Source organism: Anolis carolinensis, unplaced genomic scaffold (genome assembly GCF_035594765.1).
Source record: "Anolis carolinensis isolate JA03-04 unplaced genomic scaffold, rAnoCar3.1.pri scaffold_8, whole genome shotgun sequence".
In the NCBI taxonomy this organism is placed as follows: Eukaryota; Metazoa; Chordata; class Lepidosauria; order Squamata; family Dactyloidae; genus Anolis; species Anolis carolinensis.
The window spans coordinates 9,812,640-9,838,258 of NW_026943819.1; the positions used below are offsets into that span (position 1 = coordinate 9,812,640).

At 40.2% G+C, this 25,619-nt stretch overlaps 1 protein-coding gene and 1 long non-coding RNA gene across 6 annotated transcripts in view; one reads left to right on the forward strand and one right to left on the reverse strand.

Moving 5' to 3' along the window:
• The window catches only part of LOC103280530 (uncharacterized), a 118,847-nt gene extending 95,909 nt beyond the window's left edge, over positions 1 to 22,938 (forward strand). For both annotated transcript variants that reach the window (XR_010000377.1, XR_010000376.1), the window contains 3 exons: positions 5,887 to 5,931; positions 6,175 to 6,276; positions 22,602 to 22,938. This is a non-coding gene — a long non-coding RNA (uncharacterized LOC103280530). The remainder of the gene's footprint in view (positions 1 to 5,886; positions 5,932 to 6,174; positions 6,277 to 22,601) is intronic.
• Positions 1 to 25,619, reverse strand: part of ebf2 (EBF transcription factor 2) — a 237,313-nt gene that overhangs the window by 8,412 nt on the left and 203,282 nt on the right. For 3 of the 4 annotated variants that reach the window (XM_062960844.1, XM_062960847.1, XM_062960846.1), the window contains 7 exons: positions 25,036 to 25,166; positions 22,933 to 23,059; positions 16,120 to 16,208; positions 15,123 to 15,188; positions 13,404 to 13,581; positions 9,619 to 9,804; positions 6,079 to 6,246 (listed from right to left, as the gene is read on the reverse strand). In XM_062960844.1, coding sequence (XP_062816914.1) covers positions 6,079 to 6,246; positions 9,619 to 9,804; positions 13,404 to 13,581; positions 15,123 to 15,188; positions 16,120 to 16,208; positions 22,933 to 23,059; positions 25,036 to 25,166 — 945 coding nt within the window. Of the gene's footprint in view, positions 1 to 2,052; positions 2,221 to 6,078; positions 6,247 to 9,618; positions 9,805 to 13,403; positions 13,582 to 15,122; positions 15,189 to 16,119; positions 16,209 to 22,932; positions 23,060 to 25,035; positions 25,167 to 25,619 lie in introns of those variants that run through there. The other variant, XM_062960845.1, reaches the window with a different exon arrangement.

A 25,619-nucleotide genomic window follows, 5' to 3' on the forward strand; every position in this document is an offset into this window, starting at 1 on the left:
ACCATAGTTTTCCCAAAGGCTCGGGCATGCCATCACAGTCCCCATGTGCTAAAATAGCCTTTTCCATGTAGGACACAAATATTTGTAAGTTTTCTTTCCATGTTCGCTATTTTGTGACAGCCGTAATACACGTTTCATTTGTTCTCATATCTCTCTATTGGCGTATTCCTTGTGGCAGAAGAACTCAAAACTCTAATGGGTTTTGTCATAATTGCTTTGGGAAAATGTTCATTTTTCTGTATTGCTGGGAATGTTCATAACTGACGAACGTCAATATTTGAATACTGATCAACCTCGGGGGCCCTGGTGGCACAGTGTATTAAAGCACTGAGCTGCTGAAGGTCCCAGGTTCAAATCCTGGGAGCGGAATGAACGCCCGCTGTTAGCCCCAGCTCCTGCCAACCTAGCAGTTCGAAAACATGCAAATGTGTGTAGATCAATAGGTACTGCTCTGGCGGGAAGGTAACGGCGCTCCATGCAGTCATGCCTATGGCCACATGACCTTGGAGGTGTCTATGGACAATGCTGACTCTTTGGCTTAGAAATGGAGATGAGCACCAACCCCCAGAGTCGGTCACGACTGGACTTAACGTCAGGGGAATACTATTGATCAACCTAATTGGATTTTATGACATTTGTATATATTTTCCTTATCGCTAAATGCTCAACAATCACAACTAGATATCAGCGAGCACTTTCTTGATGCATCTCTACATTTGGGGACATTTGCACAATGTTTGTTGAGGATCATCTACTCAGTGTTTTGGGCCTTCACTGTGACATGGTGAACCATCACTGGAAATGATCGCACTTCAGAATGGATAAAGTCAGCAACGATTAAAAGAGAGACCTGGGCTTAGAATGTCTGGGGAAAAAGTCAGGTACAATTATTTAAGAAAGCAAGTGCTGTGACATGTAACTATTCAACTCCCCCATTAGCTTCTTCTGAGGCAGCCTCGGAGGGATACTCCAGTAACTTGGTGAAAAAGCAGCCTCGGTTTGGTAACAAGATACACTCTTGCGCTGGACATGTGCAGCTCAAGGTTTAGAGACGCTCAGATTTCTCTCATTACTAACACCATCACGTCTGTAATGTTCCTTTCCTCGTCACAATGATTGAGACCACAGTAAACGATAGACTCTAATAGCAGCCCTGGAAGTATTTAGAGTCCACAATTCTTCTTTTTGTTTTGATTGTACTTGTGTGTTCACAGTTCACATTCAGCCTCTTTCTTGAACTATCCCAGATTTCTCTTACTTTTTCTCTCTTGTGTCTTCCTCCCTCCAGCCCCATGTAATTCTAAACTCATTGTACACAATGATGAGAAAATGAGTTGTGGTTCTGTGCATTTTGCTTTGCTTTGCTTACTAACAACCTGCCACTAGTTAAATCAACAAAGTAGGAGAAAGAAAGAATGAAATTATCCTTATATTAGGGACAGAACCTTACTATGATGGTGGTGGATTTCTGGTTGTAATACCATATTATTGAAAAACCTAATGCTGAAGAAAAACAAGAATGTGGATACACTGTATAGTATTGGAGTCAGATTGGAGTCATTGGTTCTGGTGCAGAATTCCCCAAGGACTTTGGTCTCCACTCTTGAATAGCAATGACTGGTAAGGTTATCCATTTTTCTATGTCATGATACTCTAACAAAGAAGTTTTGGGGTTGGTGGACCTTGCATTTCTCATAAAAAGACCCGAAGTAGACCCTGTGTCCTGATATCTGCGTGTGTGTTAAGGGGGGTGGGAAAAATGAGAAAGAGAGAAAGACTTCACAGAATAGAAGCTAAAATAAAATGGAACTTGACATGGTATTTTTTCCCCAGAATATACCTCAAGACTGCCAAATACACAAGTCATGATGTCCAAGCCAAGAAAGGCCCCCCTGTCAGTTTCAACTCTCCATGATTCACGACAGAGATGAATTCACCACAGAAGTGAAACCACAAGGGACTTCTTCACATTGTGTCTGCATGTCTTTCATCGCTTTTTTCACTCCCTTCTATAAGATAAGGCCACTCAATTTCATTTTTTTAAATTGCAAAATATGGTGCCTCTGCTCTACAAATGAGATTTTTTTGGCTGTGCAGTCGAGTGAGTGCTGACAAGAGCAGAAATCCGTTCCCACGTATCTTCTAACATTTTGTGGATGAAGACCAGGATAGATGCAACCAAGTGACATCAATGTGTAGTCAGGACGGCAAAAGCTGTTACTGAGGGAGAATACACATGTTGGAGAGGCAGTTTGCTTATGCCTGAGCCTACATGGAAAGTGAAGCTTCCACTCACTGCTCTCCTCTTTTTCCACTAAGGGCCCTTCCACACAGCCATATAAGCCAGAATATCGAGACAGAAAATCCCACAATATCTGTTTTGATCTGGGTTATCTGAATCCACACTGCCATATATTCCAGTTCAAAGCAGAAAATGTGGGATTTTATTCAGTTGTGTGGAAAGGGCCTAAATTAACTGATTGCAAACTCTTTTCACACTTTGAACTCAGTTTGCAGATGTCAAAATAAGCTGAGGACACGTGGGAAAAGTGGTAGGAGGAGACCGAAATCAAGACTCTTTAAAATGAATCAAGGAAGTGTCTTTCTCCTGAAATCTATTTTCTCATGTGAGGATACAAGCAAAATGATTACAGAATGACCAAGATACACTAAGGTTCCCCAAAGGACTCAACATTATTGTAATCATTTCATGGCTTGCTATGGGAACATAGGTAGACATTTCTCCAATCCCAGTTGCACTCCACAAAGCATGGAAACGCCATGCAGAGGAATTTCTGAGACTATATGGTAGGTCTGGGCAGGTTATGTAATGTGGAGGGAGGAAGGGAACACCAACCTCCACAGCATCCAAAGGAACATATACACAAGCGAAACCTATGTATGTGTATTCCTTGTGACTAACAAGATGCCACTGTCACCCAGAAGACCTTTTCATTGGCTGCCCCAAGACTGAAAAGATCTGTCAGAAGAGATTCAACGGCTAAATCAGCTGTCACAATTCAAAACTCAACTGGAGACCTAGCTCACCCAGCAAAACTACTCAGTCAATTTTAACTAGCATTTTATCAATGAATTTTAACCTGTAATTTAACTGTGTGTATCCTGTTATGTGTATTTTAATATTCTTGTGTTTTATCTCTGTTTTTGTACCCCACCTCGAGCTCTTAAGGGGAGGCGGTAATAAATGGCTACTGTTCCATTATCTGGGTGGAAGCCACAAGGGGGCACTAGAGAGAGAAGGATAGTCCATTTTACAGGGGGGAGTTGATGGAGGAAAACCACTTCCCCATTTTTGCTGGTTATTCCCCTTCCCCCCCCCCTTCCCATATCACAAATGAGGGTTTTTTCCAAGACGGGGACATGGGTGGGAGGAATAACAGGGAAACAGGGGGAAATGGTTTTCCTCCTTCAACCCACCCTCCACCCTCATAAAATGGACTATTCTTCTCTCTCTAGTGCCCTCTAGTGGCCTCCACCCGGATAATGGAACAGTACCAATAAATGTTTATTATTGTTGTTCTATATCAGTCATTCCCAAACTTATTTGGCGTACTGCCCCCTTTTCAGAAAAAATATGACTCAGAAACCCCTGGAAAGGGGGCGTGGCTTAGAGGGGTGGACATGGCTCCTGCTCAAGAGGCCCTAGTCCAAGATGCAGAGCTGCAAGGGGAGGTGGGCGGGGCCACAAAGGGGCAACCAGGTCTGGGATGGGCGGAGTTACGAGCTCTGAGGCAGGGCTGAGCTTCTATCCCTGTCCTGCATGCCTGCCAGGACACAGGAGGCGGGGCTAGCGGAGGGAGCGGGGCCTCTTCCCAAGTGCCTGATGGGGCTGAACCTCTATACCCCGACCACGTGTTCTAACAAGCGCCTCGGGAGATATTCAGAGGCTCAGCCCTGTCTTGCGCTCTTGGGAAGAGGCCGTGCCCCCACCACAGCCCTACCATTTAGTCCTAAAAGGCCTCTCAGGAGAAGTATAGAGGCTCAGCCCTGTCTCGGGCTCTTGGGAAGAAGCCACGCCCACTCCTCTAGCTCCGCCCCCTGTGCCCTAACAGGCGCCTCAGGTGCTCAGCCCTGTCTCCGGCACTTGGGAAGAGGCCCCGCCCCTCCTCTGGTCCCGCCCCCGTGTCCTAATAGATGCCATCACCGCCCCCCTGGATCGCTCCAGCGCCCACCGGGTGACGGTAGTGCCCACTTTGGGAATCACTCTTCTACAGCATTAAGGTACTATTCTTGCCACATTTTGTGGTATGATCAGATGGTGTGTTCTAGTATGACTTTTAGCATTTGACCAGTGGAATTTGCAACCGCAATAATAATAATAATAATAATAATAATAATAATAATAATAATAATAATAATAATAATTCATTTGTAAACTTTCCTCTCTCCCTGGAGGAGAGAGTATACCTTTGTCTACTTATATCCAGCCATTCTCCTTGTCTCTTGCCAAATTTCAGTTGCTTTTTTCAGATGCATGAGCATACTCAAGTCTCACTGAGGTATTAATGGGATCTCCTTGCCTGCCTCTTATGTTTTCTCCTTTAAAATCCTTGAGTGCTACTGATAGGGAAGGCTGATGCCAAGATTTTGGTGACAGAAGCAACAAGGTTCACAGCCTGAACACTTGGAAACAGAGGGAATCCTTTTCTCATCCTGATGAGTGGAGCAAGCCAGAGGCAAAGGTGGGCAGCCATTCCTTCAAGCTGCTCCAGCAGTTTCCAATTTGCTTCCTTACATCTGTGATGAGATGATTAGACACCGAGGTACTCATCACTTCACGTTGCCTCACGTCACATTACATCTCCTCCACACTGTTTTTAAGCAGCCTTGACGGCGGACACAAAGTAAATGCTAGGCTTTTCTGATGGGGACACCTGCTATCAATTTGGGGGAACAGACAAGGGGGGTGCTTTCAGACCCACAGCTTTCCCCCTGCCCTACCACGTCTGGCTGCAGAACAGGAATACATAGCAGATGGCATGCAGGGAGCAAGAACACATGGCACAAGGCGGGTTATCTGAGGGTATCTTTCCTAACACCGCTCTGGAAGCCAAAAATCATGTGGGTTTCCTCCCTTGTGCAGACTTAATGAAAACCTTCATGCAAACTGGAATAACAATTCTGCACTGTGAAAGCTTGCAAATACCACGTTCTCTATCAGGAAGAGGTGCTAAGGGGATAAAGACAACATGTGGAGTGTGAAGATATAATAAAAGTTTTTTCTGATTCATTAAATGCAGAATCCACTTGTCACAGTGGCCAATTACATGCCTTGTAAAAAGCCTTCTAGGCAATTGCACTTTCTCAATACAGTAGAGTCTCACTTATCCAAGCCTCGCTTATCCAAGCCTCTGGATAATCCAAGCCATTTTTGTAGTCAATGTTTTCAATGTATCGTGATATTTTGGTGCTAAATTTGTAAATACAGTAATTACAACATATCATTACTGCATATTGAACTACTTTTTCTGTCCAATTTGTTGTATAACATGATGTTTGGGTGCTTAATTTGTAAAATCATAACCTAATTTGATGTTTAATAGGCTTTTCCTTAATCCTTCCTTATTATCCAAGATATTCGCTTATCTAAGCTTCTGCCGGCCCGTTTAGCTTGGATAAGTGCGACTCTACTGTAACTGATATTGGTGGCCTCTGAAGAAGGAGACTTTGTACTGGTAGATTTCCCATCCTAGTATTTGCCTAACTCCAGAGGTTGACCATGTCATCCATGTCACTTCACTTGCAAATGCTCAGATCATCTGTAGTTTGTGTGTTAAATCCCAGTCTCCAGCCTTGGAGCCACAAAGTTGGGTATTTTCTATCCCTTCTTTCTGAGACTTGTCTCAATTCTATTCTTTTTTCTAGGTGCTTGGGTGGATGAAGGACTCCAGAAAGAAAGCAGGTTTCTAGGTCAGTGTTGCAAGTAGAGGGAAGAACTGTATTTCTCATGATCTGACATTGTGGTTCAGAGCTGAAAGTGAGTGCATATTTCCATTAAGAGATTCATAATCTTAGCAGTTCCAGTTACTGGGGGCAGGACAATAAAACATTGCTTACCTCTAAACCCATTTCCATTGCCAGTGGAGCAAGCTGGGGAAGGAGACCCTTGGGGTCGGATGACGGGGGCAAAGGCACTCTTTTGTTTGACCGCAGGAAAGACAGAAGAGGAGAATGGAAGGATGGAGGAAGCACTGGATGAGCCAATGGTCGGACTTGAAGACATCACTGAGGAAAAGATGGAAACAGAAACATCCAGTAAGAGACGCCATCTCTCTCGCATTCTATCTTCAGTCTCACTAACTGGGGTGGCTCATTACGCAGAAAAAAGTTTTACATAAACTTTTGTTACATAAACATGGCCATACAGCCCGGTAAACTCACAACAACCCTGTGATTCCGGCCATGAAAGCCTTTGACAGCACAGTTTTACAAAAGGTTTACATATACTAATCTATAAATAGAGAAAAGCTTACCATGCACCTGATGAAATGCGTTCATAACTTGGCAAATACATTTATACCAAATTTTAAAAATGGGGATATATAGCATAGATGTTGCTGTTGACTCTCGTATTTGTTGTTGGTTTGCTTTTAAAGGAGATGATGTTTTGGGGAACTTCTAAACTTTAGAATGATTGCAGCTTAACATGACTTCAACTGCCATGTCTCAATACTATGAAATCATAGTAGTTGTAGTTTTACTAGTTCTTTAGCCTTTACCAAACTAAACACTCAGCAATTCCATAGCATTGAGTCATTAGTTAAAGTGATACTAAACTGCATTGATTCTACAGTGTAGGTGCCTCTTCTGTTGTTCTAGTCTCAATTGTGAAGATGCCACCAAACACTCTTTTGTTTGTTTGTTTGTTATTAAGATATCTCTCTCTGGTCTTCACCTGTGAAATGTGGCAGAATGGGCAAGCTGAAGGCCCATATTTTAGAGCAGTGGTTCCCAACCTGTGGTCCATGGACAACCAGTGGTCCCCCAAGAACAAAACCCTCTTATAATGCCGAAGCAACTGGATTGTCGGGAGGGGAGAGGCTGACTACCCATGAAAGGTGCATCAACAAGCCTCCTGACTGCTGCTTCTCCTCCTCCTCCTTCCCCTTGAGTAGAGCCATTCCCCCTGGAAGTGGGGGCAGCTTGGTGTCTTCATTTTTAGGCCTGTTCCTGGAGTTATTTGGGTGCTGATTCAGAAAATTGCATTGGATAGACCACATCAGCTCTAGATTATTAAATATGGTTTTCTGTAGGTGAGCAGATGGTGACTACTGGATGGCATATGTTCTGTATCAGAAACTAGAGCTGATGTGATCTAGCCAATGAAGTTTTCTGAATCAGCACTCCAAATAACCAAACTGAATCTAAAGTTGACCAAAAACTGATTTGTAACCCTTTTGGGACTAATATTGGAAAGTGGTCTCTGGTCAAAAAAAGGTTGGGAACCACGGTTTTAGAGTGATCTTCTCCAGTCTGGTGTCATTCAAATCCATTGGACTACAAATCCTTTATCCCCCTGCAGTATGGCTGTGGAGAAATATGATAATTTTAATCACACTTAGTTAAGATTGTTTTAGAAGTAGTACTTTTTTTAAAGTAGTTCTCAGAAGTTGTAAAAATGATTCAAATGGAAAGTGAGATTCCATTTTAGGTCTAAAACACTCATTTTGCTGACACCAATCTATGGCATGCCCACACAATCGCAGCTGGATTTTACTTTGCACATACTCTTCTCACAGACTACTTCAGTTTTTTATTTAAAAACACTTTTAAAGGGTCTGTCAGCATCTCATTGTAAACCCTTATTGTCAGGGGTTTATAACTCAGCTGTAAAAATTTCTCTCTTTCCCCTGGAGCTTAAACTTGGCACAAATAACTCAGCCAGGATGTAGAGTTTGTAAGATATATATATATATGCACCAAACATCTGTTTGGCCATTTTTTAACTCTGTATGTAACAGCAATAGGCGTTTCAAATTTCTTTCTTGGAGGGCGACTCTTTCAAGCAGGCAACATATTATTAAAAAACAAAAATTCAAGATGTTCTCATTCTGAAATGTGGGCTGGAGAGAATTTAGGAAAACAATTAAGCATTGTAGGTGGATGAACAATGACTGCAAGTGAACTTGGAAGATTCACATTTCATTCCAGCATTGCAACAGACAGTCCAAAGTATTCTAGTGCATTTTCTCTCATGGTGGGAAAGCTTTTTTAAAAAGGTAGAGTATCCTTATCTTCTGAACAGTGGTTCTTAACCTGTGGGTCCCCAGATATTTTATCCTTCAACTCCCAGAAATCCTAACAGCTGGTAAACTGGCTGGGATTTCTGGGAGTTGTTGGCCAAAACACCTGGGGGCCCAGGAACAAACATTGTGTTACATAGTGTAATTTATGGTTTATAACAAACTAAGGCCCGGGGGCCAGATGCGGCCCATCGAAGCCATTTATCCTGCCCCCACGGCAGAAGGGCAAAAGGGGGTTGGGCTAAATGACCCAAGGGATCTCTTATTCTCTTCCAACCTTTATTATTATTATTATTATTATTATTATTATTATTATTATTATTATTATTATTATTATTATTATTAGTCACAGCAAACAAGATAGATATGCTGGATTTCGTATCACAAAATCACAAGTCGAACACTTCCCAAGTGTCTAGGACTGTGTGACATATTTTCGGATGATGCGTGCAGATCCCAGTAGGGTGGCCTTTTGCAGTTGGCAGATCGTTATTATTATTATTATTATTATTATTATTATTATTATTATTATTATTATTATTAACATTGAGGCTGGGTGGCCATCTGTCAGGGATGCTTTGCTTGTGCTTTGGTGCACAAAGGCAGAAGGGGATTGGACTAAATGGCCCAAGGGGTCTCTTCCAACCCTCTTATTATTATTATTATTATTATTATTATTATTATTATTATTATTATTATTATTAACATTGAGGCTGGGTGGCCATCTGTCAGGGATGCTTTGCTTGTGCTTTGGTGCACAAAGGCAGAAGGGGATTGGACTAAATGGCCCAAGGGGTCTCTTCCAACCCTCTTTATTATTATTATTATTATTATTATTATTATTATTATTATTATTAACATTGAGGCTGGGTGGCCATCTGTCAGGGGTGCTTTGCTTGTGCTTTTGGTGCACAAAGGCAGAAGGGGATTGGACTCAATGGCTCAAAGGGTCTCTTCCAACCCTTTTTTATTGTTGTTGTTGTTGTTGTTGTTATTGTTATTATTATTATTGCTCGGTGGCCAACTATAGTCCGGCCCTCCAACGGTCCGAAGGATCGTGAACTGGCCCCCTGTTTAAAAAGTTTGGGGACCCCTGGTTTATACAATGCAACTTTCCGAGCACTAGACATGTAGCAGAGAGACTCGGCTTGATGTCAGAAACTGGCATGTTTCCCTTTGCAGGCTCATTCTGCAGCTACCTGGTACTTAATTTCTGGCTGCCGTATTGGGAAACTTTCCAGTATGTCACCCCAGAAGAAGGACCAGCATTTTGCAGCAGATTGCCTCTTGGCTTAAATCTAACCAAAGGTCAGCTTGGATGGAGGGAAGAGAAGGGGAAATGCGGAGAACTCACAGCCATAGGGAGATCCTGTGGGAGAGCCGTTAATGAATCCAGGCGAGCCAGGCACACCCAGGTTAGACATGGGGACGTTGCTGTAGCCGTTCATGCTGTTACTGGAGGTGCTGTAATTAGACTGCTGAGGGGTCGAGCTGGAAGAGTAACCTCGGGGGGAGATGCTGCTTGTGTTGCGGATGTAACCTGCAAGAAAGAAACATCCAGTGAGTGCCGGCAGTTGAAGCCAACATCACGATCTCTCTCAGTCATATCATCTTCACTTACCTGGTTTGCTGTCTATCATGTTTAAAATGCATTAAGCCACATCTCTGCATTAGGTTGTTGTGAGTTTTCCGAGCTGTTTGGCCATGTTCCAGAAGCATTCTCTCCTGACGTTTCACCCACATCAATGGCATCCTCAGAGGTTGTGAAGTCTTCATAGATGTGGGTGAAACATCAGGAGAGAATGCTTCTGAAACATGGCTATACAGCCTGGAAAACTCACAGCAATCTAGTGATTCCGGCCATGAAAGCTTTGGTTCCGTTGGTTGTTCCATTGTGCTTTTGAGTAAACAAGTCCGTTATAACCTGGCCCATATCCACATTGAAACTTGCCCTGTCACTTTATAGTTTGATTTTCATTCAGATTTATCATCCCTGCTTGTTATCTCTATTTGATGTATGTTCTATTCTGTAATAGACACTCCCTCCATCAGTTTGACTGTTGCCCAGATTGTTGTCCTATATTGGACCTTTTAACGCCTTGGATGATTGTTTAATATTTTAATTATGTCTATTTTAAATCATGACTTGTTAATTTGTTTTTAAATGCATTCTTTGATGTCTTAACTATTGATTTTATGATATTATATGATTATATGATTGTATGATATGTGAGCCGCTCCAAGTCCCCGTTGGGGAGATGGAAGCAGCATATAAAAATAAAATTATTATTATTATTATTATTATTATTATTATTATTATTATTATTATTATTATTATTATTTTATGACACAGCAAACAAGATAGATATGCTGGATTTCATATCACAAAATCACAAGTCGAACACTTCCCAAGTGTCTAGGATTGTGTGATGTATTTTCGAATGAGGTCCTGATAGCGGCTGAGTTTTTCCTGTTGTTTTTCATCAATGCGACTGTCACCTGGGATGGCAACATCAATGATCCAAACCTTTTTCTTTTCCACAACTGTGATGTCTGGTGTGCTGTGTTCCAGAACTTTGTCAGTCTGGATTCGGAAGTCCCACAGTATCTTTGCGTGTTCATTTTCCACGACCTTTGCAGGTTTGTGATCCCACCAGTTCTTTACTGCTGGGAGGTGGTACTTGAGGCATAAGTTCCAATGAATCATTTGGGCCACATAGTTGTGCCTCTGTTTGTAGTCTGTCTGTGCGATTTTCTTACAGCAGCTGAGGATATGAACGGTTTCGTCGGTTTCCTTGCACAGTCTGCATTTTGGATCAACAGCTGATTTTTCGATCTTGGCCTTAATGGCCTTTGTCCTGATGGCTTGCTCCTGGGCTGCAAGGATCAGGCCTTCTGTCTCCTTCTTCAGGGTCCATTCGTGAGCCAGAGCCAGGTCTTCTCCTTATCAGCTTTTCCTTCAATTTTGTCAAGGAAATTTCCATGCAATGTTTTGTTGTGCCAGCTGTCAACTCTAGTTTGCAGTGCGGTTTTCTTGTACTGGTTTTTTGTCTGCTGTGCTTTGAGGAGTTTCTGATTTTTGACTTCAATCAAATAATAATAATAATAATAATAATAATAATAATAATAATAATAATAATTAGTATTATTAGTATTATTAGACAGCCCATCTCTGCATTAGTTTGTGATTCATGGCTGGCGATTTGTTAGTAAATTATGATGGCACAAGTTGGACTTGTGCCCCTACTACTTCTTCTATTACAACCACGCTACAACCAAAGACCTCCAACCCACTTTATGAGCCCCACAGTCCCTCCCCAAAACAAAGGCATTTCTTGGTTGCCAGAGAATAAGGTGACACACCTGGCTATTATATTCCTTTGGCCAGAGGCATTAAAAAGATATCATCACAGGGCATGTGGATGTGTCAAATATTTCTATACAGAAAAGCATTAAAAATAATTTTGTAGTTGGAAACTTATTCTGCACAAAAAATTGGATTTTTTTCCTTATGATGATTTTCTACGTCGGAAGCAATTTTTAATGCAGAAAATTATACTTTTGCACAGAAATACAGTAGTCTCTCAGCTAACCAGCACCCACGGGGATTGATAGCTGCCATGTAACGTCGTGGTGGCCTATCTCCTTGGGGCTGGGTTGGGGGCCTCCAGTGGATACACGAATGCTGGCACAAAGCCCTGGCTCCGAGTGCGGGGTGAAGAGGTGCCTGCAAATGCAGCACCGCTGCCTAAGATCTCTTACAGGTTCTCACCCCTGAAGAATGTTTCCCTGGCTGACATGAACACGCCTTTGTTTGACAACATGTGTACATTTGGCGGATCACATCTGATTATTGAAAGAATGTGGCAGGGTGTTTCAAGATCTGGAAAAAATTAGCACACAAGTGTTTCTAATGTTTATGACATGAACATGGGATTTAGCCGCAAATTGTGGTCAAGGCTGTACCTTCTCAATTATTTCAACAGATATATAGAGAGTAATTCTCCACTACATAGCAAAAATATGTTTGGTAAGTGTAAAAGGAAGAAATGCCTTCACATGATACATATTCGTGAGGTTGAGTTATAGTTCTGGCTTAGGTAAAAGATAAAAAATGCTGGAATGAAAAGTTGGAAGTCATTTCCACAGGTCAGCTTTTCCTAAATAGGTTGAGTGTCTCTTATCAGAAATGTTTGGGACTAGAAATGTTTCATATTTTGGGAGTTTCCCTCCCAGATTTTTTGGACTACCTTTTGTTCTTGAATTTACCTCTTTAACAAGTCAAAGGGCTTCCCAACAACCATCTTGTAGTAAGACAGTTTCGTTTTGTATTTTTCAATCTTTACTTTTTTATCCACCCCACCCTAGAATATCAAAATATTATTATTTTATTACATACCTAAAGACACTTATCCCCACCCAATGATCAAGAAATAGTTGCACTTTGTCCTCTGCCCCGAAGCATTTTATAACTTTACTATGGCACTTTAGTTCAATTTGGCCACTCCATACTATCCCCCTCCACCAACCTGGTGGTTCATTTTATTTTATTTTACTTTTACCTACTTTATGTTTTAATTGGCTTTTATGCTTAATGTAATGCATTGTTTGCATAATGTGATTTTACTGTGTTTTATTCATTGTAATATGTTTTAATTGTTGTACTTGTTTACTGTTTTCAGGCCGTTGTCCTGTGTTAGCCACCCCGAGTCCCTGCAGGGAGATGGTGGCAGGGTAGAAAATTAAAGTTACTTACTTATTTGACTTGGCCAAAATTAGCTGAATAATTTGAGTTATTTGACTGTAGAATTACCAGTATTTAATGCTCCATGACCTTATTAATCTATATTCAGTGTTTTGTAAACTGAAACAAATAGTGAAAAGATCAATGCAATCACTTAAGAAGGTTTTAATACTCTCTGCATCTTGAGAAAGTGAGCAGATCCACTCTTTGATCTACACAGTGCCTTCACTAATTGGCTTATTAAAGAAGACTGATATCCCTAATCCAGGTAGTCCTTCAAACAGAGACCACTTTCAAATCTAAGCCTTTAAGCAGTACACGAATACGCAAAACGTCTATGGGTTTTTCGACCACCAAGGCCTCACATTATGTGGTCTAATACCAACAGTGTTTACCTTGATTGTTCCCTTGTGTTGATTCTGAGATGCTGACTCCTAACTGGCTGCCATAAGAGTTAATGCCCATCATACTACTGTGAGCTGGAGAGCTAGACAACGCCGGGATTTGGCCAGGATTCCTTGGGACGCTGTAGAGGGCTTCTGCGATATCGGCAGCTCTCTTCAGAATTATATCCTGCAGGTAACAAGCGAGAAATCAGTCCCAGACAGAATGTTTAAGCATGTAGAAGTAGAAGAAAGACGCTGTGAAATGTTCAATGAATGTCTCGGGAAGGAGAAGGAGGTTCACAGTCCTTTCTCCAAGTTTCTACATTTTCACATGTGTTTACAGGCTGTTTCCTGCCTGTGTGAATTGTGTGCAAAGAAACACAATTTGTAGCATTTTTACACAAGAAATTATTTTCTGCTGGGAAAAATATGTTATTTTAATGTAGTAATTGTCAGAGTAATAGCAGCGCAGCAGTAGTTGGATGGAATTAGTGGAACGCAGAACGAGGTGACAACCGAGACATTGGTAAAACTATATACAAAGTTTTACTGACTTCAGTAATAATCAAGACAAACAGACTTGCAGACAAACATAGGACTCTCACTCTAGACAGACAGCATTCAACTCTACTCAGAACTGAACTGATACAATCAGTAATGCACACACACTTGTGTCTGGATACTCCCCAGTTCCAGTCACACATCAAGATCATTACAGCTTCTTAGCAATTAACTCTTTCCAGACAATAGCACACTCTGGATGATGCAATCAGTATGCAATACAGGCAAGACACAAATTTCATTTAAACACTACCTATACACAAATCCCACATTAACAGTAATAGTACTAATAATAATAATAATAATAATAATAATAATAATAATAATACTTTATTTTTTCTATCCCACCACCATCTCCCCGAAGGGACTTGGGGGCGGCTAACATGGGGCGATGCCCAAAACAAAACAATAAAGCAATTACAATGAATATCAAAACAAAACAATAATAACATAAATCAAATAAAATAAACAATTTAAACATTATAAAAATACAATAAAACACATAAAATCAGAACAAATGAGTAATAATACAGCATCAACCACTGGAGATAAAAGGGGTCGGGCATATAAAACACAATATCCAAAGCTTTAATAAAGTGCATAAACAAGTGTTAGAGAGTCAACTGGGATAAGGTAAGGTAGGAAGGGATTAAAGTGCTAAGAAGTAATGTAAAAAAATCAACATGTGAATCTTAGACAGAATAAATCCCAATCTGCAAATATTATGCTCAATGGAAGATTCTTCTCATCAGGGTTTCTGGACACTCAAAAAACATGTTTTCTGACCATTTCCTGAATATACTGACAATTTTGGAATATTCTTTCCATTCCTCATGGCAGAATCCCCTTTGTGGGAATGTAGGTCTCATTAGACACCCAACAATGCCCTACTCCTCATACTTAACCTATGAGCAGTATTATGAGTAATTCTATATTACCATTAGTGTTTTAAGTTCTGAAAAGTTTTCAATGGCTGAAGTTGATTTTATTTACACACCGACTATCCAAAGGTTCCACAACGTATGATATATATTTTCAAAAATAAGCAGATTAATAATTATTAGAGGACTGTTAGGAAAAGAAGTACATGAGAACCCATTTCCTCTTGCCTTGTATTTTCACTAAAAACCAGAGAACAGAGAGAAAGAGGAAGAGAGATGTTGTCACCTGATTATTATGTGGTGTCCCATACAGTGCTTCAACTAGGTCAGCTGCTCGTTTCAATAGCATCTCCTACAAGGAGTAAGGAAGAAGCACCAAGAATTATGAAAGTGGACTAACTAGTAAGTTATGGCAAATGAAATTCCACGGAAGTATTACTCAGTTTTGCATACATAATATCTATAGTTTAGGTATGGAAAGTATATTCCAAGTTATTAATTACTGAGCTAAAAAAAAGAAGTCTAGGATTGTGGAATTCTCTCCTTTGCAATATTTGGCTCTGCTTCCAGGATTTAAATGGGAGAATCATCTCTATAGAGATATCTGGTGCAGCAATTGCCCATTGTAATTTTTTAAAATTGAGTTCAAAATAATCAAACAAAACCAACTAATCATATATAGTAGACTCTCAGATAATCCATGGCATGGGCACTGATAGAGAATGGATCAATGTAATTTCTGGTTTCTTGAGAGTTCCCATTAAAAATAGACCTAATTAATACTATACCCCATATTATACCCTATTATAAACTCTATACTGACTTCGTATTGATAATTAAAAGCAAACAAAGACAAACTTAATGTAACATTTCTGCTAAAATTTGAATTTTTAGTTAAAGTATTATTTTTATGATTTGTTAGTTGCTTGAGAGTTCCAACTGATTGAGGTCCACTTAACTGAGAGTCTACTGTAGTACCACTGTATCTTTCATGTATGCAAAATTGTGTAATGGGACCAGTAGGATTTCAATTACAAACTGTTTCAAGATGACTAAGGAGGACAAAGCCAATAGATCTCTGTATCCTTGTGCATTTTTGAATAATTTTTTCCCGAATTGATGGATCTCTCTGCATGGCCAAAAGGCCTTGGTGGGCCACATGAGACTTGGTTCCCTTTGCTGTACCCATTTACCCGAGACCACAGAATTGTTTAAGGTTACTCTGTCAATCAACCAGATATAAATTGTTCAATTGTGCTGAAAAGGCTTAGTAAATGTCATACCTTGGCTAGCCTTTCTGGGTCACCAGGATGTCTTGGGATAACTTTTTGGAGTCTTTGGAACCCATAATCTATGGTTGGCTCATTTAAAGCTGAAATAGAGGGGAAAAGATCAGACACAATAACAACCTGTTGGAGACCAAAAATCATTTTCCTTTGGAAAAGCAAATGTTAAGGTCTATTTTACTAACTAAAACAAAGGGAATAAAATCAGTAGAGTTATACTAACAGGTGATGACATACACTTTCACTTATTTCAATGGAATAAATAAACAACGGTAAGTTAACTATCATAGCACGGAATAAAACAGGAGCACAGCGGGAAAGACTTAAACCTGAGAATGTATACTTTGCTATACTTAGCATGTTTGTTTCTGGGAACTATTTGGGATCGCAACAGGAGTGTAATAATACACATTTCAACTGCTTTAGAATCTATTTGGGAGCCAAGCAGAGACGTTGCGCCAATAATCGTGAGAATTTGTCTGAATCCTCCTGAGATCTTATATATCATATTATGTGCAATTTTGCTTCAAGCTTGTGGATCCAATCACGTAAGCAAACTGCATGTCTCTGGCCAAGGAAAATGGATTATAAACTGTAGATAGGTTTTCAAAACCTTAAATGTACATATTTAACTAAAAATACCTAATGGGAATATCCAGATTTGTTACTCAAGAAAACAATCTGTCCTCTAACTCAATATTAATTTATGGACATGCACTTATTTTCTGTCATATTAGCTTGTAATAGTTGGTTATAGAGCATTCTGAGAACCATTTCTATTTATTAATTTGTAAACTCAAAGTCTAGCTCTCAAGGTTGTTCAGAGTCTGGAGGTCTATTTTGAAAAAGGATTATTCTACACTTATAAATTGGCACACTAAAAACTATTATAATTATTATTACAGCCATTATTATTATTATTAGTACAGTAGAGTCTCACTTATCCAACATAAAAGGGCCGGTAGAACGTTGGAAAAGTTAATATGTTGGATAATAAGGAGAGATTAAGAAAAAGCCTATTAAACATCAAAATAGGTTATGACTTTACAAATTAAGCACCAAAACATCATGTTATACAACAAATTTGACAGAAAAAGTAGTTCATTACATATTGATGCTATGTAGTAATTACTGAATTTACGAATTTAGCACCAAAATATCACAATGCATTGAAAACATTGACTACAAAAATGCGTTGGATAATCCAGAATGTTGGATAAGGGAGACTCTACTGTACCTCAAATAATGTAATAAGATAAGACTGTCTAACTATGATCAAATCATTATTCTCATCTTCTTCAATGTAAATATGCTTATGTATCCTTTTAATAATAATAGAGTAAAATAATACATGTAATAATAATAATAAGATCAGAGTGAAATAATAAATGTATTATTATTAATAATAATAATAATAATAATAATAATAATAATAATAATAATAGAGTAAAATAAATGTAGTAGTAGCAACAATAATAGAGTACAATAATAAATGTAATAATAATAGAGTAAAATAATGAATGTAACAATACCAATAATAATAGAGAAAAATAATAAGTGTACCATATATTCTCAAGTATAAGCTGACCCAAATATAAGCCAACCAGGATCCTCACCCGAGTATAAGCCGAGGGGGGATTTTTTAGTCCTAAAAAAAGGGCTGAAAAACTAGGCTTGTACTTGAGTATATACTGCAATTGTATTCAATTATACAACTGTACATTTAAATGTACAGTCTACAGTAGAGTCTCACTTTTCCAAGCTAAACGGGCTGGCAGAAGCTTGGATAAGCGAATATCTTGGATAATAAGGAGGGATTAAGGAAAAGCCTATTAAACATCAATTTAGGTTATGATTTTACAAATTAAGCATGTTATACAACAAATTTGACAGAAAAAGTAGTTCAATACGCAGTAATGTTATGTTGTAATTACTGTATTTACGAATTTAGCACCAAAATATCACGATATATTGAAAACATTGACTATAAAAATGGCTTGGATAATCCAGAGGCTTGGATAAGCGAAGCTTGGATAAGTGAGACTCTACTGTAATTGTACATTCAATTATGATTAAATGTAACAATATGTGAGTAACAATCACAAGTCAAGTTTAGGATGTTTTTAAGATGTTTTTTTAAAGATGTTTTAAAGATGTTTTTAAATTGTTGATTTTAGCCGGTTCTTGTAAGCCGTCCCGAGCCCTAGGGGAGTGGCGGCATATAAGTTTGAAAAATAAATAAAATAAGTCTATATTTTGTTAATATGATGACCGGGAAGTACGGGGAATGTTGTTGACGATTAGGATGGTCTGGAAACAGGTCAATGCAATTGAGAATACACTGGCAATGCTTACATATTGAATGTGACCAGTGCCAATAGTCAAAAAAGTTCATTCTGTTTGCATTGGATCTATTCACAATTTCAATATGAATTCAACAGATTGTGTGTGTGTGGAAAATTCATGAATTCATTCACTCCTACATGAATTGTGGGTGAAATTCTCTCCCTTCTCAGGTGATGCTATTCCTTTTATTTTGTTGTGGCTTTATTGCGAGTGTTGCTGCTAAGTGTTTTTAAGGTCGTTGTACTAAAGGTGATGCAAACGTCCCATCAATCAAAGCCCATCCATCAATTTCGGCAAACTCGGCTCCCTCCACGAATAGGATTTCACACGTGTGCAACCGCAGAAGGGTTGTTTCACTCTTTTTCTTAAGGCTCGGGAGGGGAAGCTGCTCAAAACAATAACCGCAGATCGGGCTCCACGACGGAGCTGCCAGCTGCTGTGCCGCAGTTGCCTTGACTGATAACGCACTAAGAGGGACCGCTGACAGATCTTTAACTACAGCAACGCTAGCATGGCATACTTTGCTGTAACCTATTATAAGTACCCATTACTGGGAACATATACGTGCTGATAACAGCTCCCATTGTGACATTTAGATTTGCCCTTGGAATTTATCTTTAATTTCTGGAGTTGTCTTTTTAACAGTTTACAGCTCTCTCCTCTTCAAACAAGCTGTCTCGGTGCTGTTATTGCTCGGCTAATGCCAAATCAGTTTGAACATGAAATGAATATTGGATTTTGTATTAAATATTGAAGATTCTTCCTCAGATCTTTAGCAGCTGCACAGCGAGTGCCTCAATACCGCCTGCTGTACCTTCTTCACCACCTGCTTGCGGAGAGGAATTCAGGACCAAACTCTCACCAGTGTGATTGATTCATTAGAGCCCAATCCTGGTTGCAACTTTGTTATCTGCTACCACCACTCTGGTGCTGCTGCTGCAGTTCATATTTTAGGAGTGTGGAATACATCAGATCAAAAGGTTGAATTGATTCCTCTTTAAAGATGTTGCTAATGAGTGTAGAAATGCAATATTCAAGTGTCTATCAACTTGTTTCCTATACATCAGGGGTCCCCAAACTACGGCCCGCGGGCCACATGTGGCCCATCGAAGCCATTTATCCGGCCCCCATGGCACAAAGGCAGAAGGGGGTTGGGCTAAATGTCCCAAGGGGTCTCTTCCAACCATTATTATTATTATTATTATTATTATTATTATTATTATTATCATTAATAACATTGAGGCGGGGAAGCCATCTGTAAGGTGTGCTTTGCTTGTGCTTTTGGTCCAAAAAGGCAGAAGGGGGTTGGGCTAAATGGCCGAAGGGGTCTCTTCCAACCCTCTTTATTATTATTATTATTATTATTATTATTAATAATAATAATATTAATATTATTAACATTGAGGCTGGGTGGCCATCTGTCAGGGGTGCTTTACTTGTGCTTTTGGTGCACAAAGGCAGAAGGGGGGTGGGCTAAATATTATATTGTTGTTGTTGTTTTTGTTATCATCATCATCATTGCTCGGTGGCCAACTATAGTCTGGCTCTCCAACCGTCTGAGGGATTGTGAACTGGCCCCCAGTTTTAAAAGTTTGGGGACCCCTGCTATACATATTGGGTCCAACAGTTTGAATGGAATACTATACAATAGGGGTGTGCATAATTTCATTTTTGTGTACCAGATTCGTAGGATTCAGCTGGTGAAGCCATTTTTGTGTGTGTGTAAAGAGCGACTTGAGAAACTGCAAGCTACTTTTGGTGTGAGAGAACTGGCAGTCTGCAAGGACGTTGCCCAAGGGATGCCCAGATATTTTGATGCTTTACCATCCTTGTGGGAGGCTTCTCTCATGTCCCCGCAATAAAGCTGGAGCTGATAGAGGGAACTCATCCGCGCTCTCCCCGGGTTGGATTTGAACCTGGCAGCCTTCAGGCCAGCAGCCCAACCTTCAAGTCACAAGGCTTTAATCCACTACGCCACTGGAGGCTCTTGGTGAAGCCATGAAAACGAGCCAGGAATGGGCCAGCTGAAACCTTGTTTCCACCAGAATTGACCCAAGAATGGCCCTGGAGTATTTAGGACATTTCTAGAGAGGGTAATCTTCTAGTTTCCCGATGGTGACTCTATGGTAACTTCTGCTGGACATCATTCATTTCCATAGGAGTTACAATTATCCATGGTTTCCTGTGTCCATGGTAAATTAGGAAATGTTCTCCTCATGGATATAAGGGTTGATTTGATCACTTTAGAGGTGCTTCCGTAACTGTCCTCATTGCTTCTGTAACTGTCCAATTTCTTTGGAATGGGCAAATATTTCAAGTTGATATTCCTCAAGGTTCTTTAACTTCCAAAAGCTCATTACAGCTTGAGTAGATTGGGAGAAATGTGTACAAGGTAAAAGGTAAAGGTTTCCCCTGACGTTAAGTCCAGTCGTGTCCGACTCTGGGGGTTGGTGCTCATCTCCATTTCTAAGCTGAAGAGCCAGCATTGTCCATAGACACCTCCAAGGTCACGTGGCCAGCATCACTGCATGGAGTGCCGTTCTCTTCCTGCCGGAACAGTACCTATTGATCTACTCACATTTGCATGTTTTCGAACTGCTAGTTTGGCAGAAGAATGTGTACAAATTTGTTCATATTTCCCCCCTTAAATGTGTCATCATTTTGATACATGGTACATTTGACTGGTGAACAGCTCTTTGTTTCAAAAACTTCTGTTCCATCTACACTGCAGAATTAATGCAGTTTGAGCCCATTTTAACTGCCATGGCTCAATGCAATGGGATCCTGGAAGTTGGAGAACCATTAGTTCTTAGGCTTCGCCAAACAGCAACTCCCAGGATTCCATAGCATTACGCCCTGGAAGTTAAAGTGGGGTCAAACTGAATTAATGCTGAAGTATAGAACCAACCTCTGTTAGTGAAATCCAAGCCTTTCCTTTGACTTCTTTTGCCAATTGCATACCATGGCTTGCAAATTGTCAAAGACAATGGACAGATTCATGAAGCAAAACAGCTTCGTTCTAAATAAAACCTGGAGAAATCCAGAGGGATTATTTCTCCCTCTCTTTTAAAACTCCCACCATGATCATAACAGGCTTTGAGCATCACTAATACAGTGATTGGAGGAGCAAAACAACACACTGAGCTAATTGTGCAGCTTAGAGGTTCTCGTTTTATTGTTCTATGTTTTTCTTTACACAATCCTGCTACCAGCCAAGATGAGCTGAGGGAATTGCTTACACCAGGTGCAGCTGCACTTAATAGTTGTGTTTATCACTTTGCTTGTCATGATCTACTTAAATAGAGAGGCTGAGAAATTGTTCAGTTCCCCCCACCTGCTAATTTTATGGTGTATCTCCTAGCATACATTGGGAAAACGTTTTTTTTTTTTGTTCTTGGGTGAATCTGAAAAAGAGGATCTCTACGTATTGCTTTTATGTATCATCTTCTGGGTGGCCAAATAGCAGCAGTATCTTTTTATTATTATCATTACGATGCAGAATTAATGTAGTTTGACTCCACTTGAACTTCCATGGCTCAATGCCTGGGAGTTGTAGTTTTAACTCTTCTAGCAAAGAGGTCTGATGCCTCAGCAAACTACAAATCCCGTGATTCCATAGCCACATCTTTGCTTATTTGTTCATTTTAAAAGCACAAAGTGCAAAACCACTTGTATAAACCATTACTGTTGTGAAATGTAATAGTCAATAAATAAATAATAATACAGTAGAGTCTCACTTATCCAACATAAACGGGCCAGCAGAATGTTGGATAAGCGAATATGTTGGATAATAAGGAGGCATTAAGGAAAAGCCTATTAAATATCAAATTAGGTTATGATTTTACAAATGAAGCACCAAAACATCATGTTAGACAACAAATTTGGCAGAAAAAGTAGTTCAATACGCAGTAATGCTATGTAGTAATTACTGTATTTATGAATTTAACACCAAAATATCATGATATATTGAAAACATTGACTACAAAAATGCGTTGGATAATCCAGAACGTTGAATAAGCGAGTGTTGGATAAGTGAGACTCTACTGTACATAAATGTGAATCATACACAAAGAAATAAAAGCAACCCAGCTTAGCAAAAGCATTTCCTTGCCTATCCTGCTTTTTTCCCGTAGAGCAACAAGTGGAAAATCCTGCAAGATGATATGAAATATTTCCAAATGTGGTGTTTTGAAGGAGGAAACAATGAAATAGTGCAAAACAGGCATGATCTCCAGTTACTTCCAGGTTGCAATTTTTTTTACTTTTACTGTCATGGAGGCAAAAAGGCAAATATTGCTCTTCCTACAAGTGTCCACCTCTGTTGCAAAAACAACAAGAAAAATATGACTGTCCCATTGGCAGTTGAACACAAAAGGAAAGAAGCCATTTCAACACAACATGAAATGTGTAGGATGGCAGGAAGAGACCATGAGTTATTGCTTTGAGAGAGTTATGTCCACTTACCTGTATAAATAAATCTACCAGGAGCTCCTTTGCAAAATTGTTTGGATTTGTATGATAATGTGACTTCAACCACGCCGGGGATGTGTCGAGGAGGTGTCTGGACACGGATGGCATGTGGAGTTATCAACTGGGAAGCATCAAGGAGAGAAGATGAATCAGAATGTAGGAACCATTTCCACTGGACCTGTCATCATTCTAAATTTATTTATTTTTAACAGGCTTCCAAACCCAGTTATTTTCTGACAACAACTCGCATCATCAGATTGACCAATATATCTGGAGGGAACCAAGTTGGGAGAAGTTCTTCAGATAGTTAATTGTCTGAACTTCTCAGCACACATCCTCCCACACTGCACATTCCTGAAATATCAATACTTTTTATTGTATGATCAGTAAGACCCCCGTATCCATGGAGGATACATTCCAAGATTCCCCTGAAATCAGGGATAGCAGCCAAACCCTATATTTTGACTATGGTTGAGTTGGAAGCATACTGCAGAGTCTCACTTTCAAGGGGGGAAATATGATCTGAAGCATGGATAATGAACCTGTGGATATCTATGGATAAGGAGGTTATACAATATATCAGTGATGGAAAAAGGGGGTATATTTAATGTTATTTAGGTTACCTCCTGGTATTTGTAATCCCCAAACAAAATATTTTGCTATTCGAAATAATAATTTATTTTAAGAAACTATTGAAATTCTGTTCTCTTCTGATACTGCCATCATTAAGAAAAAGGATGTGCATTCAGGGGAAACCTTGTCCCAGCTTTTGTTAAGGTCCCTGATTTGTTTTTTGTAAGCCCCATGAAATTGGGAGGATTCATTTTGGTATTTTTGTTTTGGGCCCCCAAAATTGGACCATTATGGGAGGGGGCTTCCCACGCACTGGCTCCCCTTCCTAGTGTGTGTTCTTCTTACCTGGCACCTGCTATTTTTAATCTAGAATAAGAGGCGCTTGGCTGCAGGTATTGGCAGGCATGTGCACTTTCTGGGCCTGACTGCACGCCCGACAGTCAGGCCCGGAAAGCTTGCTTTCATGTGCATCCAAACCCTCCTTGCCTTAGAAAAAGAGTGCATGTGTGGTGGGGCATGTAGACAGGCAGGCTTGAAGCCTGAACAAATTTCGCGCACATGCCTGCAGCTGAGCGCCTCTTATTTTAGAATAAGAAGTGCTTGGCTGTAGGCATTGGTAGGCATGTGCACTTTCTGGGCCTGCCTGCACGCCGGACAACACACAGGCAGAAAAAGAGTGCAGGCAGGCAGGCCCAGAAGCTGTGCACACCTGCCAGGACCTGCAGCCCAGCGCCTGACTCTAAAATAAGAGGTGCTCAGATGCAGGCACGCTCCGGGCTTGTCTGCCTGCACGCCCCACTGCAAATGCCCCACTACACTCTCTGAGAGTGCGTGTGTGGAGGGGTGTGCAGGCAGGTCCAGAGCATGCCTGCATCTGAGCGCCTCTTATTTTAGAGTAAGAGGGGCTTGGCTGCAGGTCCTGGCAGGTGTGCACACTCTTTCCGCCTGTGTGTTGTGTGTTGCCTGCACTCTCTTTCCGCCTGTGTGTTGTGTGGCATGCAGGCAGGCCCAGAAAGTGCACATGCCTACCAATGCCTGCAGCCAAGCGCCTCTTATTTTAAAATAAGAGGTGCTCAGATGCAGGCATGTGCGTGAATTCATTCATGCTTCAAGCCTGCCTGTCTGCATGCCCCACCTCATATGCACTCTTTTTCTAAGGCAAGGAGGCAAGTTTGGATGGACATGAAAGCAAGCTTTTGTGTCGAGCAGATTTCCGTGTGGGGAGGGGGCTTCCCATTTCATGCTTCCGAAGAAATGGAAGACATGAAAGAAACTGTAAGAATGGTCAGAACGAATTTCACACACATGCCTAATTAAGAATGCTATTGAACTGCCCAATCTCCTTTCCAGTGGGAAATGTATGTAACTCTCAATTGTTTTCATTTCCATGTTTTGTACAGTGCATCACATAGACATGCTCTGATGCTTACTCTTTGTCAAATAATAAAAGTGCAAATAAATCCTAGCATACTTTCTTAGAGAAGACAGTTCGATTAATTGTAAGTACTATGTCATCTTGCCTACCTCACTCCATACCAACATGGTCCCAAATACAACTTGTAGCCCATCAAAGAAGTTGTCTCCTATAATGATCACCATGGCTCCACCTGTGGTCCAGCCTTCACTTGGACTGATGGCCTTGATGCAGGGTGTTGCTAGAAAGAAAATGTCAAAACCAAAGAAGAACAGCTAGTTGTAATCTTTTCAGAAAGATGGCACTCAAGTCAAGCACAAAAGCACAATATTCAAATTTTACATCAAATAACTGTGGAAATCAGTTCACAATTCTTATTATCAGGCACATGAGAAAATGTCTTACACAACGGCAAAGTTGAGGCAAAGTTTCTCCTAGGTGGTTCACAAAATAATTTTTTAAAATAATAAAATATAAATACAGTTAATTAAAACAGCATTTAAATGACCACAACAGTAGAAGAGTTAGGTAAAATTTCCAAAACTTGAAAATGTTGCTTCTTTGGACTAAAACTCCCAGAATATTATCTATGGCTGCTGGCTATACTGACTGGAAATTGAAAGTAACATTTAACATCACCCAAGAATATTTTGAAAAATGATTGAAAAGTATGTTTTCTGTGTGGGAAATCCAC